Genomic DNA, 15,678 nt, shown 5'->3' on the forward strand with positions numbered 1-15,678 from the left:
GGCCAACATGGTGAAACCCGATCTCTACCAGAAAATACGAAAATTAGTCAGGTATGATAGTGGTGCACCTGTAGTGCCAGCTACTCAGGAGGCTGAAGTGGGGGAATGGCTTGAATCCAGTAGGCAGAGGTTGCAATGAGTTGAGATCTCACCATTGCAATCCAGCCTGTGTGACAATGTGAGAAGCTGTGTCAAAAAAAAAAAAGAAAAGAAAGAAAGAAATAAAGAAAAAGAAAAGAAAAGAGAAGAGAAGGAAAAGAAAAAAAAATTAAAAAACAAACAGAGCTCGGCAGCAGCTGGCACCTGGCAAGCACTCCAGCAGGAGATAAGTGCACTCTTCCTCTCCATTCCAGCCTCCTAAGCTGCTCTGAGATTCGTGTGTTTGCAGCTAAAATCACTGCCTATCAGCCGGGCACAGTGGCTCAAGCCTGTAATCCCAGCACTTTGGGAGGCCGAGGCAGGTAGATCACAAGGTCAGGAGTTCGAGACCATCCTGACCAACATGGTAAAACCCCAACTTTACTAAAAACACAAAAATTAGCTGAGTGTGGTGGCATGCGCCTGTAATCCCCAGTTACTCAGGAGGCTGAGGCAGGAGAATTACATGAATCCGGGAGGTGGAGGCTGCAGTGAGATCACACCACTGCACTCCAGCCTGGGCACCAGACAGAGACACTGTCTCAAAAAAAAAAAAAAAAATCACTGCCTGTCTTCACTGGATGATATGTGTTTGGGTGAAAAGATGGAGTGAAGAAGGGGACATGATCACACAGCTTTAGACCTGACAGTTATCAACTGTATTTTTATTTGTAAGACCCAGAGATGAACAGTATAAACTGAATAGTGTCAGGAAAGAAAAGAATACATGCTCCCACAAAATAAAGTTAAAACTGACCTCGCCCCATGCACATTATGCAAGGCTGTTATTACTGAGCCTCCCTAATTTCCAAACTAAGTCATCTCCCATCAGGTGCTCCCCAATCAGTTAAATGCCTGCAAAGGCGGCAGGCACAGCGGCTCACACCTGTCACGCCAACACTCTGGGAGGCCAAAGCAGGCAGATCATCTGAGGTCAGGAAATCGAGCCCATCCTGGCCAACAGAGTGAAACCCCGTCTCTATTGAAAATATAAAAATTAGCAGGGCGTGCTGGTGGATTCCTGTAATCCCAGCTACATGGGAAGCTGAGGCAGGGAGAATTGCTTCACCCCAGGAGACAGAGATTGCAGTGAGCCAAGATCGTACCCCTACACTCCAGCCTGGGCAACAGAGCGAGACTTAAAAAAAAAAAAAGCCTATAAAGAAAATGATTGTACATCCCTGTATGTGACCAAGACTGCAAACTGCCCAAAAGCATCTACTCTCCATTTGCTCCTCAGGGAACAACTCCACTCTCCCCGCAGCCCACTGCTCCCTACACTGAGAGGCACGGGTCCCAACTTCACCATCCGCAGCAACCTGGCCAGTGACATGCAAGCGGAATCCCTGCTTAGGGCCCTCCAGAAGGACTTTTCAACAAGCAACTGGCCTGGAAGCACCTTTTCTACTCCTGTAAGTCACCCCTTCCTCTAGCCTTGATGACAGTACCTATAGCTGCAGGAGCCACCTGCCTGCCCCAGGAGAGTAGCAAGAGTTACAGTAGCCACCAGTCCAAGACAGCAAGCTGGAGCTACAGGAGCCACCTGCCTCGGGAGAGTAGCTGGAGCTACAAAACCACCTGCCCCAGGAGAGTACCTGGAGCTACAGGAGCCACCTGCCCCAGGAGAGTAGCTGGAGCTACAGGACCACCTGCCTCAGGAGAGTACCTGGAGCTACAGGAGCCACCTGCCCCAGGAGAGTAGCTGGAGCTACAGGACCACCTGCCTCAGGAGAGTAGCTGGAGCTACAGGAGCCACCTGCCCCAGGAGAGCAGCTGAAGCTACAGGACCACCTGCCTCAGGAGAGTAGCTGGAGCTATAAGAACTACCTGCCGCCGGGCGCGGTGGCTCAAGCCTGTAATCCCAGCGCTTTTGGAGGCCGAGGCGGGTGGATCACGAGGTCAAGAGATCAAGACCATCCTGGTCAACATGGTGAAACCCCGTCTCTACTAAAGATACAAAAAATTAGCTGGGCATGGTGGCACGTGCCTGTAATCCCAGCTACTCAGGAGGCTGAGGCAGAATTGCTTGAACCCAGGAGGCAGAGGTTGCGGTGAGCCGAGATGGCACCATTGCACTCCAGCCTGGGTAACAAGAGCGAAACTCCGTCTCAAAAAAAAAAAAAAAAAAGAACTACCTGCCCTGGGAGAGTAGCTGGAGCTACAGGAGCCGCCCAATCCAGGAGAACGTCTGAAGGGGAGACTGGGCACAGGACAGAAGAGAGGAGTGGCGGGGCCTAAGAAGGCCACCACAATGCCGTAGCAGTACTGTGCCACGTGCCCCCAGGGTCCTCGCTCATCAGCACCACTGCTGTTTTGTTTCTGTCATATGTAGCAGAACTGAATACCGACAGTTTTATGACAACAATCTGGCCAAACTCCCTGTTGACTTCCGAATAAAAATCAACAATATCAAAACAACAATGTTCAAAAATTTGGAAAAGTTAACACACTTCACCAAATCAAGCCAATTAAATCCACACTGACGCTGACCAAAGAGCCAACGGAGAAACAACAGGTCTTACCTGGCACCTGAAAGGAACTGCCACACAGGCACCCAAGAAAGTTTCTCCAAACTCCCTACTCCAGCTCCCCACTCTGTCTCTGAAAATCCAGACCAGTCCTGAGGACTTCTACACCCAATCCACATGGGTATGTAAATGGGTTATGAATTGGTGGCCATGGACTGGCCCTGGCTCATACACGCCCAGTGCTCAAGTATCTATCTGTTCTCATCTGAATGAGGTGCCAACATCTAAAATTCACATGACTTTCTCCTTAAATCCCACTGGCTGGCAACCATGGGTCTACCACCGGACATACCATGGCCACCTCTCAAGGTCAAGAACAGTCTTGGCCCTGTGCCACATGAGTACGGGGCTCCAACACTCTCCAAGATGCATCCAAGTTTCCAAACCTCACAAAAGCACATACAACCATTTTGCTCCAGAAAGCATCCCAAATGCTCCACAGACACCAAAAAGGGCTCTCTACACTGAGACATCTGGATAAATACAAAGGTTGAACTTTCAACCAGTTGAACATGGCAAGGTTAAAGCTCTTGCAAGTGGCCACAGCTCTGTGTGATCTCATCGGCAGCCCTGCAGACAACAAAGATGGCACTGGGGGGCGGCGGGGACAGACCTTCGTCATCAGTCAAGGATGTGCTGGCTTTTCTTTTCCTTCCAGACATTCCTGGATCCTGAAAGGAAGAAAAACCACCAGCATGAGATCCAAACACGGAGAATGGAAAACCAAGGCAGAAGAGTCCAGGAGAGAAGGGGGAGCCCTGGGGCAAGCTTGCTGGGCCACCCTCAGACTCCATTTGGGGTCAGGAGGGGCAGGGCAGTGGGGGAGCGAGGACATGATGGGCGCTCACTGTGTCCAGCTGTCCCTGCCAAAGTAACACCCCACATGAGACTAAGGCTAAACGTACCAGGTTATTTTCAAAGTAGACTGAGTCTATAATGAAAGGGAGTCACAGTCACAGCCTACAAATTCCTCCAGGTAAGAAGGAAAAGGCCCACTCTATTGGAGCGGCTTCCACTCCTCACACAGCACAGTGACAAACCCAAACTTACCAGAGAACTTTCCTGGAATGCATTAAAACCCTTGGGTCTCAGTTCTTTCCCTAGAGAGACAACGAACGCGGTCAGTTTCCGAGGCTCCCCATGCTTGGCCAGGGCATCTCTGCTTTCCAGGTGGGGCCCCTGCTGCCTCCACACACGTGCAGGGAAAGGAGGGAGACGTAAGTTTCGCCTCCTCCTCCTCCTCATGACGCAGGGAAGTGGTTTTTACTAACTTATGGCTCTATGACCTTCAGCAGCAGCCACCTCTCAGCCTCAGTTTCCTCACTGATAACAGGGAAGCACAATGCCCACCCTCCCAGGGGTATCCTCAGAGGCAAATGAAATAGGAATGCTGCCATCATTGGTGCCGGACAGGTCCCAAGTGGAGTGGCATATAATAAGTGGAGGCAGCTGCCAAAGAACTATCAAAGGAAGGGTGACAGGGAGGTGTGACACAGGCCGATGCCCAGGGGTCCTCCTGCATGGCAAACGCCTCCGTGAACTCCCCGCTCACTCTCCAGGGACTCAACTCCAGTTGCGTGTCCCAGAGTTTACCAACCTGACTCTCACTAACACATCTCAAAAGCACTGAAGCATAAAACTAGGATGGCCACACAAAGAGAAATGTGACAATCAGGCAGCTGGCTGATGAGCAAACGTCATCTGTGGGAAGCCACAGCGCCAGGAGACTGCCTGCTGAGAAAAGAATCTGAACAAAGTACCACCCAAGCAGTGGCGAGGCTTTTTTTTTTTAAATCATACCTCTCCTGGAAACTTTCTGTAAATTTAAGGCCTTCTTCCTTTTTTCTTCTAATTCAACTTGTAGTTTTATTTCCACAACCTAAATGCAAAGGATTAAACAAATAAGCTTGTTACTAAAGATGGGAATTGCAGAGGTTCTGCATAGGAAACACTAAAACACGTAAGCTGAGCTGAGTAAGCGTTTTCCAGCCGTGTCAGCCTGGTGCTTTCTCATGTATTTCATTCTAACTACATCCTGCCCAGGTTCTACTACGTAGTGAGATAAGAATTAAAATTTCAGGAAAGGAAACACAGAGAGCCAACAGCCGCTCCAGAAGTAACCACGTGTGGTGACCCGCACTAACCCTGGAACGACAACCCCAAAAGCCCCTCCACGGCAGGAAGCGCCTCAGAGCGCGGCCACGCTGAGGTCCATCTCCGTGCAAGACAGACACCGACACGCGCCGCCATTCAAAGGCCAGTGAGCAAAGGCCCAGGGGAGTGTGCACACTCCCCGGGAAGCGGCCTCGCCAGCTCCGACAGGCGGATTCTCACGTCCCCATGAAAACCGCAGCACTCGCCTGTTCAATATTCGACCAAAAGCACTCTATCTCCCGGGCCGTGGAGGCGGCGATCCGCCTCAGCCGGCTCTGCTCTTCCTTCTTCCCTCTTTCCTCACGGAGCTGTTTCTCCTCGTGATGGCGCACCACAGTTCTAACAAGCTGGTGAATAAAAGTACAAGAATTGTGTGTTATCATGCTGGAAAAAAAAGGATATGTAACTTTTTTTACATCTTCTCAGGCTAAAATCACACACAACTCACGGGCAGACACATCCTCACATGCTCTCAGGGTACACTAGGAGAAACAAGAGTGCGCGCAAAGCCCGTCGACATGTTGCTTGCCTTTTCCCAAAAGTGGTTTTTCCCACTAAATACACATATTTTTCTCAAAACGAAAACATCACATTGTGCTACGATCTTCCTTCCCCATGTAATAGACGATTAACATCTCTTTATTCAATAAACACGCATCGGACCTCATTTCATGAATGGTACACCATATATAAGAATTACTGGGCTGAGGTAATTCACATTTTAAGGCTTTTGCTTTAAATTGCCAAACTGCTTTCAAAAGTGCAGACACTGCACTTACCCACCAACAGAACCTCAAGCAGGTGGTGAGAATTAAGATGAGAAAACCTCTGGGGCCCTGAGAACACAATGGCTGTCGCTCCTATGCCCGTCCTGGGGATGGAAATGCACTCAACTGCCGCAGAGACTCTGCACACAGGCCGTGCTCCCACTCAGCCTCCAACGTAGATCTGTGCTCGCTGTTGTCAACGCAGGCCCTGATCAGGGTGGGCTGCTCCGCGGCCTCCCCGATCTGCCCCAGGAGAGGCAGGAGGCACAGGGAAGGGCAGGTCTGGCTGCGGGTACATTACTTGGCTGTTGAGAAGTGGCCCCGGCCCGGGCCCCATAGATGCTGCACTGCTCTTCAGTCACCCCAACAGCTCCCACTCCAGCCTGTCAGCCAGCCCCAACCCATCCAGCCCGGCATCCACGTGTCCAGCCTGGCGTCTACACATCCAGCCTCCCACCCTGCCCAGCCCAAATCTACGTGTCCAGCCTGGCGTCTACATGTCTGGCCTCCCGCCCTGTCTAGCCTAGGTCTCCATGTCCAGCCTGGCGTCTACACATCCAGCCTGGCATCTACACGTCCGGCCTCCCGCCCTGTCCAGCTCAGGTCTACGTGTCCAGCCTGGTGTCTACACGTCCGGCCTACCGCCCTGTCCAGCCCTGGTCTACGTGTCCAGCCTGGCGTCTACACGTCCGGCCTCCCGCCCTGTCCAGCCCTGGTCTACGTGTCCAGCCTGGCGTCTACACGTCCGGCCTCCCGCCCTGTCCAGCCCTGGTCTACGTGTCCAGCCTGGCGTCTACACGTCCGGCCTCCCGCCCTGTCCAGCCCTGGTCTACGTGTCCGGCCTGGCGTCTACACGTCCGGCCTCCCACCCTGTCCAGCTCAGGTCTATGTGTCCAGCCTGGCGTCTACACGTCTGGCCTCCTGCCCTGTCCAGCCCTGGTCTCTGTTTCCAGCCTGGTGTCTACACGTCCGGCCTCCCGCCCTGTCCAGCCTGGTGTCCACCATGTTCGGGATTACCTTCTTTGTGGAAAGGCTGATTTAAGGAAGAATCTGGGTTTTTCTGAAGTGCCTGTCAATCTGACTTGAGACCCTTGACTCTCAGAACCCCACAGTTCTCACCCTGTGGTCTCAGCTTTTCTCTGCCTAACCTACAGGAAGACAGCACGCGGCAGAATTCAGGGAAGGGAGTAGAGAGGACAGGGGACACAGGACCGGCCTACAGCCTTAGGAGTACAGAAAATACGAATGCAGGGCCTAGGGCCCAAGAAACAGAGGCCGAGACAGGTGATAAGGAGGACAAAGAAGGCCCGTGGCTCTTCACACAGTGAAAGCACAGCTGTTTCCCCTGAGGCCTGAGGTTTCTAGAAATCTACCACTTGTTCTTACTTTTCTAGTATCAGCAGTAAAGCGTTCAGAGAGTCTCCCAAGAACTCTGCACCTGCTTTGGCAACAGTTAGGAGAAAATAAATTCCCAGCTGGAACTAGAGAGCTAGACCAGGAGTCCAGGAGGAAGAGCAGGAGCCGGTGTAGGCAGGTAGGAAAGCCTGCGACAGTCCCTTGCTGCCCCTCAACTGGCACCAGGGGCTTTCTAACTCTTAGCCTCTCAGCTCCCTGAACAGCTCCAGTCACCAGCCTGGACCTGTGGCACTGGAGGTATCCTAACTCCAACCTCCAGACAAAGCCAGGCAACAGAAGGAAGCTAAATCCATACCAGTGCTGCAGTGGGGGAGCACAGGCTTAATCCCAACCATGCATGCTGGGCTCTGAACACACCATCTCAGAGACCAAGTATACAGCACAGTTCTTCTCCAAACAAGAGAGAAGCATCCCTCCCAGACTTCACAAGTCAAGGCATTTAGAGTGAGTCTGCCGGGCATGGTGGCTCATGCCTGCAATCCCAGCACTCTGGGTGGCCAAGGCAAGCAGTCACTTAAGCCCAGGTCAAGACCAGCCTGGGTAAAATGGCAAAAGCCTGTCTTTACAAAAAACACAAAAATTAGCTGGGCATTCCAGCATGGGCAACAGAGCAAGATCCTACCTGAAAAAAACAAAATAAAGCGGGTGTGGAGTCCTGTCCATCGCTGACAGCACTGCAAACTCCAGCCCCACCCACGCGCACAGCACAGCAGCCACACGCATGTCAACCCACCTTCTTCGCAGCAGCCACCTTCCACCTCCGCTCCTGGGCAAAGTCTGTGGCCATCCACTGCATCTCCTCCAGCAGATAGTCCCAGTGGGACTTGGGGCGTGGGGCCTCCTGCAGCTTTGGCAGACGCCTCTGAGACCACAGACCTGCTTTCCTCAGCTCCGCAACGCGCTGATGCACCTGGTTCTCCTGTGGTGATGCATGGTGGATCGTGGGGTCGGCATGTGATGAGTGTGTTCCACCAACTCAGACCCCAGAAATCTGAAGCCCTACTACGTACGAAGCTCAGTTAGGCACTAAGGAAGAGAGAAAGCTCAGGTCCCAGTTTAACATCAAAGTTAAGACTCGGACACAAAGGTCCAAGTGGTTCTAGAAGAGGTCTAGGAGCATGTGACCCTCCCAGGAGCCTCAGAAGAAGGTGGAGCAACAATCCTGTCCCATCTCTATAAAACAGACTAAAACTTTAAAACCTCAAGCTTCTACCAAAGTATTTACAAGGGAAACCATATGATGCCTGGAATTTGCTTCTGAATAATCTGGAAGGGAGTGGAATGGATGAAATGAGACTAGCTGCATAGTGATCACTATGATAAAATCAGATAATGGGGAACATGGGGTTTGTGACACTCTATTTTGATACACATTTCAATTCCCCTAACGCAGCTGAACAAAATAAAAGCTTAGTCATCCAACCCAAAGGAAGTGCTCCGGGCTAGGCAGTGACTCTCAAGGACAGGGCTGCAGACCGGGGGCTTCCGGAGCCTCACAACCTGCAGGGCACCAGTGCTGAAGCCTGACCCCGACACATCAAGCTCTCCCACCCTTCGTCTACTGCCCGTATGAAAGCAGCTCAAGACTGCAGACTCTACCACAAAAAAAACCAGCCTTTCTCCAGGAGTCTGCTTCCAACAGAAAAGACGAGCCCTTGGTTTTCTACTTGTCTCTGCATTTCCCGAGCCATGGTGAACGGACCAGGCATTCGGTTTCATGCTACCACATTCCTGACTATTCAAACCAAATGTGTGGCTGGGCGCGGTGGCTCACGCCTGTAATCCCAGCACTTTGGGAGGCCAAGGCAGGCAGATCATGAGGTCAAGAGATTACGACCATCCTGGCCAACACGGCAAAACCCCATCTCTACTAAAAACACAAAACTTAGCCAGGCGTCATGGCGGGCACCTGTAATCCCAGCCACTCAGGAGGCTGATGCAGGAGAATCACCTGAACCCAGGAAGCGGAGGTTGCACTGACCCAAGAGAGTACCACTGCATTCCAGCCTGGGCGACAAGAGCAAAACTCCACCTCAAAAACAAACAACAGCAAATGTGCTTCACTCACTGGAGTACATTTTACAACCTTCTTAGGCATGCTTACCAGAGTTATTTGTTCTGTCAGCGTATCCTGAGAACCGTCTTGGGACGAGGTGGCATTCTGAGCAGGACTCTGTGGTTTGGAGGGGGCAGATGCCGCCACCCCTGGGGTCCGGGAAGTGACTGGAGACAGTGCCTTGTTGGTTGCTGAGGAGGGTCTGTTTATTGGAGAGGACCGAGCAGCGGAGGGTCCCGGGCCAGAGCCACTCACAGGTGCGAGGGACGAGGCAGAGGAGGAGGTGGGCAGAGGCCGTGGGCAGGGTGCGGCAGGGTCCCCAGGGAGCCTTGTCGATGCCACTGTCTAATAGGCAGAGCACAAGTGGGGCAAGGTGAAGACAAGATGTCAGGACAGGCCACGGTGCCAAACACCAGAGCACCCACAGCACAGAGACATGTGCTGCCAGCACCTTCCTCTCCACAGCAACGCGAGCAAACAGATCACATCGCATCCATAGCCCAACATTAGTGTGTCCACAAAAAAAAAAAAAAAAAACACACATCCTTCTACTTCCCCAAAACCTAATAGGAGTTTTCCTTATCAACTACCTTTAAGCCATGCCCAGTGTTCATGCCTGTAATCCCAACACTTTAGGAGGCTGAGGTGGGAGACTGCTTGAGCCCAGGAGTCTGAGATGAGACTGGGCAACAAAGACCTGTCACTACAAAAAATTTAAAACTCGGCCAGGTGTGGTGGCATGTGCCTTTGATCACCGCTACATGAGAGGCGAGGTGGCAGGACTGCTTGAGCTTGGGAGGCTGAGGCTGGAGTGAAGGCCAACAGAGCAAGACACTGTCTCTTAAAAAAACAAGAAAAACAAACTCAATGTGCTTCTCTCATGGCAGACAAGCTGCAAGGGTTAAAAAGCCCTCCTCAGCCCGGGTGCAGTGGCTCACACCTGTAATCCCAACACCTTGGGAGGCTGAGGTGGGTGGATCACCTGAAGTCGGGAGTTTGAGACCAGCCTGACCAACACGAAGAAACACTGTCTCTAATAAAAATACAAAATTCGCCAGGCACAGTGGCGCATGCTTGTAATCCCGGCTACTCGAGAGGCTGAGGCAGGAAAATTACTTAAACCTGGGAGGCGGAGTTTGCAGTGAGCAGAGACCACACCGCTGCACTCTAGCATGGGCAACAAAAGCGAAACTCTGTCTCGAAAAAAAAAAAAAAAGAGAGAGAAAAATTGATTTTGTAGCCTGGGCAGCGTGGCGAAATCCCGTCTCTGCTACAATACAAAAATCAGCCAGGTGCCATGGTGTGCGCCTGTAGTCCCAGCTACTCAGGGGGCTGAGGCAGGAGGATAATCTAAGCCCAGAAGATAGAGGCTGCAGTGAGCAGAGATCGTGCCACTGCACTCCAGCCTGGGTGAGAGCCAGACCATGTTTCAATACAAACAAAAACTGTGAACTCAAAGCCTACATAGGAAATTCCTTTGTTAGTGAGGAAGAGGGCAAAAGGAAGGGAAGACTCTGCAGTGGGCTCCCCACACCCTGAGGTGCTTCAGACAGTGGAGAACTAAGGTGGCTGAGAGCCCTCCCCAGCCTCCCATCAGTGCCCTGTTGACGGCTGGCACGCAGGCTGTGGCATTTTGCTACTCCTTAGGAACCGAAACCAGTTTACTGTGAACATTCCAAAAATGTACCTGGGTAAAATTAATCAGTGGAGGAGGGGCAGTTAAACTACTTGAAATGTGTGTCAAGGTGGATCAGTAATGCCTCACACGTTTGCAGAGAACACAGCATCCCAAAAGCAGCAAAGCAGGCACCCAGCACATCCGGGGGTGGTTTGTGTCGTGGTTTTGCACTCACATGGAGCTAGGGTCAAGCCCCGCTCATCACTGCACCACCACGTAACCTGTGGCCAGCCCCAGAACCTCTTAAGTATTTGTCTCCACACTGGTAGAATGGGTCGCTGCCACCTACCTGAGAGTTACTGGGCAGATTAAAGAGATAAATGACACCATGCCCTTCGCACAGCATATAGGTGAGTAGGGAGAGGGCCCTGGTACTGAGAGTGACAATAATAATAGTTCTCTATTATTACTTTTTTTTTTTTTGAGATGGAGTCTCTCTCTGTCACCCAGGCTGGAGTGCAATGGTGCAATCTCAGCTGACTGCAACCTCCCCTCCTGGGTTCAAGCAATTCTCCTGCCTCAGCTTCCCAAGTAACTGGGACTACAGGCGTGTGCCACCACACCTGGCTAATTTTTGTATTTTTAGTAGAGACGGGGTTTTGCCATGATGGCCAGGTTGGTCTCAAACTCCTGACCTCAGGTGATCCACCTGCCTCAGCCTCCCAAAGTGCTAGGATTACAGGCGTGAGCCACCATGCCTGGCCCAGTTCTCTATTATTTTAACGAAGATAATATTACAGAGCCAAATAAAACTATATTGTGAGTACTGAATTAACTAACTGTTCTAAAGTGGGGGAGCAAGCTACTAAGAGAAAATACACAAATGATAGTGTGGTGTGACACCCTGTCTAACACACAGGCAGCCAGCCCATCTTGCGAACCATTTTTTTCCTGTATCTCTTCTCATACCTGTGGCAGCGATGAAAGCTGGGAGGCCTGCACCTGTGCCTTCCCAGACGTGGGAACGTGGAGGGCCAGCTGTGCCGGCTGTGAGGGAGGGACGGGGAGCTGGCTGGTGGGGGGTGCAGGGATGGGAACACTGGGCTGCTGAGTCTTCACCGGGATTTGGAGCTGTGTCTGGGCCTCCACCCCTTGCGGTTGCTGTGCAAACTGCAGCGCAGAGGAGAGGGCTGCGGTGGGAACACCAGCTGGGGGCAGCCTCCCGGGCAGCTGAGGCAGTGGGGTGTGCAGGCTGGCGGCGTTCTGCACAGGAGGCCCCGTGGAGGGGTCGTACTGCTGCTGACTCTGCCTCTGTCCAGTGAGCTGGGCGGCCTGTGGCGTGGGGGGCATCCCTCCTGCAAAATAAGAAATGCACCAAAAGCACTGATTCTCAAGTGTGGCAGCTTCTACCAATGAGTCACAAGGAGATGTCTGACACCCCAGTGCTTGTCCAAGACCCGCCACACTCACACAGGTTGGCCACAACTGAGCACACACAAAAGGAAAGAGAGGCACTTGACCTTTGCAAGTCAGCTTCAAGCAAAACAAGCACCAGATCACCACAGGGCACCCCCATGACAGCAGCAATTAGAAAAAACACAGGAATAAAAACTGTTGAAAGACATAATGACAATGCGACATGTGGCTCCCGTTAGTGTGGCAAGAACATGTCTCCAGGGGTTTGCATGCGGTATCAATACGGCACCCACTGCAAACACGCTACCTCCACTGCCCAAGTTTGAGTCTGGTACTGGTTTCTGGAACTGCAGTGCACTGACTGCTCCTAGCTGGGAGCTGGCTCTGCTGCTGGGCCTTACCTTGTGCGGTCGGCATTAGCTGCTGAAGAGGAACGCCTGCATCCGCCCCCGGGTGCTGGAAAACTACCCCTTGGTGACCCACGTCAAGGCGAGGCCTCTTAGACTGCTCTAGAATAATTTTCAAAAAAGGTGCAGTTTGATGTAAAAATTAAACCAGAGAAATAGTAGAGAAAAACATGTTTGTTTTTATCATCTTTGAACAGGGAGGCCTTTCTAACCACAAACTAAAATCCAGAAGCCATAAAAGATAAGGCTGATGAATACCATCTCTCATTAAAATGTTGCCAAATAAGAAAAAGCATCATTAAAAGGCCAAGGACAAGCAACAACCTGAGAGGCAACATTGCGACACATGTGACGGATAGAGGTAGACTAGCTCAGCACTTGGAAACCACAGGCAAACATGAGAAGAGTCACAAACAGATGGACGAGATGGGCAGAGCGTGGAGAGAGGGCAGAAGGGCAGACGCACAAATGCCCAAGGCACAGGGAATGACGCTGCAGTGTGCTCAAAGCTAAAGAAACCCCCATCAAAATGACGGATCTTCCACCCATCACATCAGCGAGGATGAAAAGACTTACACCTAACAAAGTCATCAAAATGTGAAAAAAACAGAAATTGCTGATGGCAATGAAAGCTGGCCCTGTCCTTTTGGTGGGCAACTGAGCACCATCATTAGCTAACTATACCTGTGTTTTGATCTAGCAATTTCATTTCTAGGAGTTTTTCCTTTAGATATATTGGCAAACAGTTGGGCATGGTAGCTCATGCCTACAATCCCAGCAGTTTGGAAGGCTGAGGCGAGAGGATCACTTGAGCCCAGGAGTTCAAGACCAGCCTGGGCAACATAGTGGGACTCTTACTGTACCTAAATACAAAAAGTAGTTGGGCATGGTGGCATGTGCCTGTAGTACCAGCTACTCAGGAGGTTGGGGCATCAGCTTCACCCGAGCCTGGAAGGTAGAAGCTGCAGTGAGCCATGATGATGCCATCGCATTTCAGCCTGGGTGAGCCAGATCCTATCTCAAAAAATAAATAAATAAATAGGTAGATATACTGACAAACATGTAGGAAAAACAGAAGACTACATGTTCAGTCCTCAGTTCACTGTAACAGACAAAAGGTGGCACTAACAGACAAACACTGACAAGGATCTGACTGATAAAGAACCAACCATCCCACTGAGAGAGCAGTTATGACTTGAAGAGATGGCCTCTTCAGTTAATACAGACATAACAACATATATATGTTTTAGTCTTTTGCACAAAAATATATTGTTTATTATTTGAAAAAAATCAGCTTGAAAAATACGACAACTTCAGAAAGCAGATGGTTTTGTGTTTAATCACACCATGGTGGCTCAAGAGCCTACAAATGCACACAGAAAACCAAGACGGAATACACCTGCTCAACTGAAAAATTTCTCACTTCAGGACACAGAAAAATTCACATCAACATTGTTCAGCTCATAATCACCAAAAGAAAAATTAATTTTCAAAGTAGGAAGAAACCAAGTTTAGCAACTGCTCTTCAGAAACTCGTGGCAACTCTACCTCAAAGCCCGAGGAGAGGGGTGTGTTCCTGAGGCCACGCTAGCCGTGCCCTGACGTACCTGCCACACCGGCGGGGGGCATCGCCTGCTGCCTCTTAAACAGGTCCGCCTCTACTGTGCTTCCGGCCCCTGCTACCAGGCTCCCTGCGAGGGCTTGCTGCTGGGAAAAAAGATGAAAAAATGAGATTTTGATCACTGAAGCCCATTATAAGAATAAACCCAAACTATCATAATTATCCCAAACATCAACCTCATTCCTTTTTAATAACAGAAATGTTATCTACCCCGTGTCTTTAAATATACATCTGTAAAGTATACTTATGTATAACAAACAATTTAAAGTTCTAACTTACCTCTAGAGGAAAAAAGACTTGTAAAAGATGTATGATTCTGGTTTTAATGGAGTCTCAAATCAATGCAAACGTACAGTCCCTGGGAACCTGACTAGCGCAGCGTACTGGATGACAACAAAAGGGCTAACGCTGGGAAACGCGGGTTTCAGGTCTGAGACGAAGCTCAGCGACCCGACCAGTCGCTGCCCAGCATAACCTCACATCCAAAAACATCGACTAATAAAAAGGTAAATTGTCTTTCTACTGAAAACTGACATTAAAACCCCGATTAATAACTATCTAATTAACTTGGATCTTTAAAATGATGTTTTTATAGCTAGCACTCGACTTGATATATAAACATATGAGACATATAGAGATATAAATAGTAGATGTTATTTAAAATGTTTAAAGTGAAAAAAGCCATCACTAGGTGTGGTGGCTTACGCCTGTAATCCCAACACTTTGGGAGGCTGAGGTGGGAGGATCACTTGAGGCCAGGAGTTCAAAACCAGCCTGGGCAACACAGTGAGATCCTGTCTCTACAAAAAAATAAAAATTTAAGAAGTAGCCAGACATGGTGATGCACATCTGCAGTCCGAGCTACTCAGGAATCTGAGGCAGGAGGATCACCTGAGCCCAGGAGTTTGAAGCTGCAGTGATCTAGGACTGTGCACTGCACTCTGCCTTCCAGCCTGGGCAACAGAGCAAGACCCCATCTTTAAAAAAAATAAAACAAAATGAAAGAAGGCAATCTGAAAAGGTGACATGCTACATGATCTTAACTCTATGACGTCTTGGAAAAGGCAAAACTATACAGACAACAAAAAGATGAGTGGTTGCCAGGTGCAAAGCAGTGGGGGAGGTGAACAGGCAGAGTGTGGGAAACTTTTAGGGGGTGAAAGTATAGTACTATGCTAATGACATGGCACTGGAGTTCACCAAGTGCAACAAAGGCACCATCTGGTGGGTGACACAGATATAAGGGAGGCGGTGCATGTCGGGGGGCGTAGAGTATGTAAAAAATCTGTTACCTCCTCTTAATTCTGCTGTGAACCTAAAGCTGCTCTTAAAAAAATCATCTTTTTAAAAAGTTTACATGAGAACTTATTGGCATGTTATTTTACAAAGACAGAAACTAGCCAACTCTTGGTCAGCACAGACTTAACCCTAGCTCTTTTCCATCTGGTTGCCATCCTTGAAGTTACAGTAAATGTGAAGGATTTACTTACTAGTTGTTAAATTATTACTTAAATCACTCAATTATATTCACTCCACTTAGTGAATATACATATTTTA

General features: G+C 50.1%; 1 protein-coding gene across 8 annotated transcripts in view; it reads right to left on the reverse strand.

Annotated features, from left to right (window-relative positions):
* The window catches only part of LOC101041575 (E1A-binding protein p400), a 139,734-nt gene that overhangs the window by 86,264 nt on the left and 37,792 nt on the right, over positions 1–15,678 (reverse strand). For 5 of the 8 annotated variants that reach the window (XM_074402003.1, XM_074402006.1, XM_074402007.1 and 2 more), the window contains exons 3-11: positions 14,108–14,207; positions 12,495–12,602; positions 11,647–12,032; positions 9,108–9,404; positions 7,737–7,922; positions 5,027–5,167; positions 4,467–4,545; positions 3,717–3,766; positions 3,280–3,337 (exon numbers count right to left, since the gene is read on the reverse strand). In XM_074402003.1, coding sequence (XP_074258104.1) covers positions 3,280–3,337; positions 3,717–3,766; positions 4,467–4,545; positions 5,027–5,167; positions 7,737–7,922; positions 9,108–9,404; positions 11,647–12,032; positions 12,495–12,602; positions 14,108–14,207 — 1,405 coding nt within the window. The remainder of the gene's footprint in view (positions 1–3,279; positions 3,338–3,716; positions 3,767–4,466; positions 4,546–5,026; positions 5,168–7,736; positions 7,923–9,107; positions 9,405–11,646; positions 12,033–12,494; positions 12,603–14,107; positions 14,208–15,678) is intronic. The other 3 variants (XM_074402000.1, XM_074402004.1, XM_074402002.1) reach the window with 3 other exon arrangements.

The sequence above is a fragment of the Saimiri boliviensis genome, chromosome 7 (assembly GCF_048565385.1).
Source record: "Saimiri boliviensis isolate mSaiBol1 chromosome 7, mSaiBol1.pri, whole genome shotgun sequence".
Classification (NCBI taxonomy): domain Eukaryota; kingdom Metazoa; phylum Chordata; class Mammalia; order Primates; family Cebidae; genus Saimiri; species Saimiri boliviensis.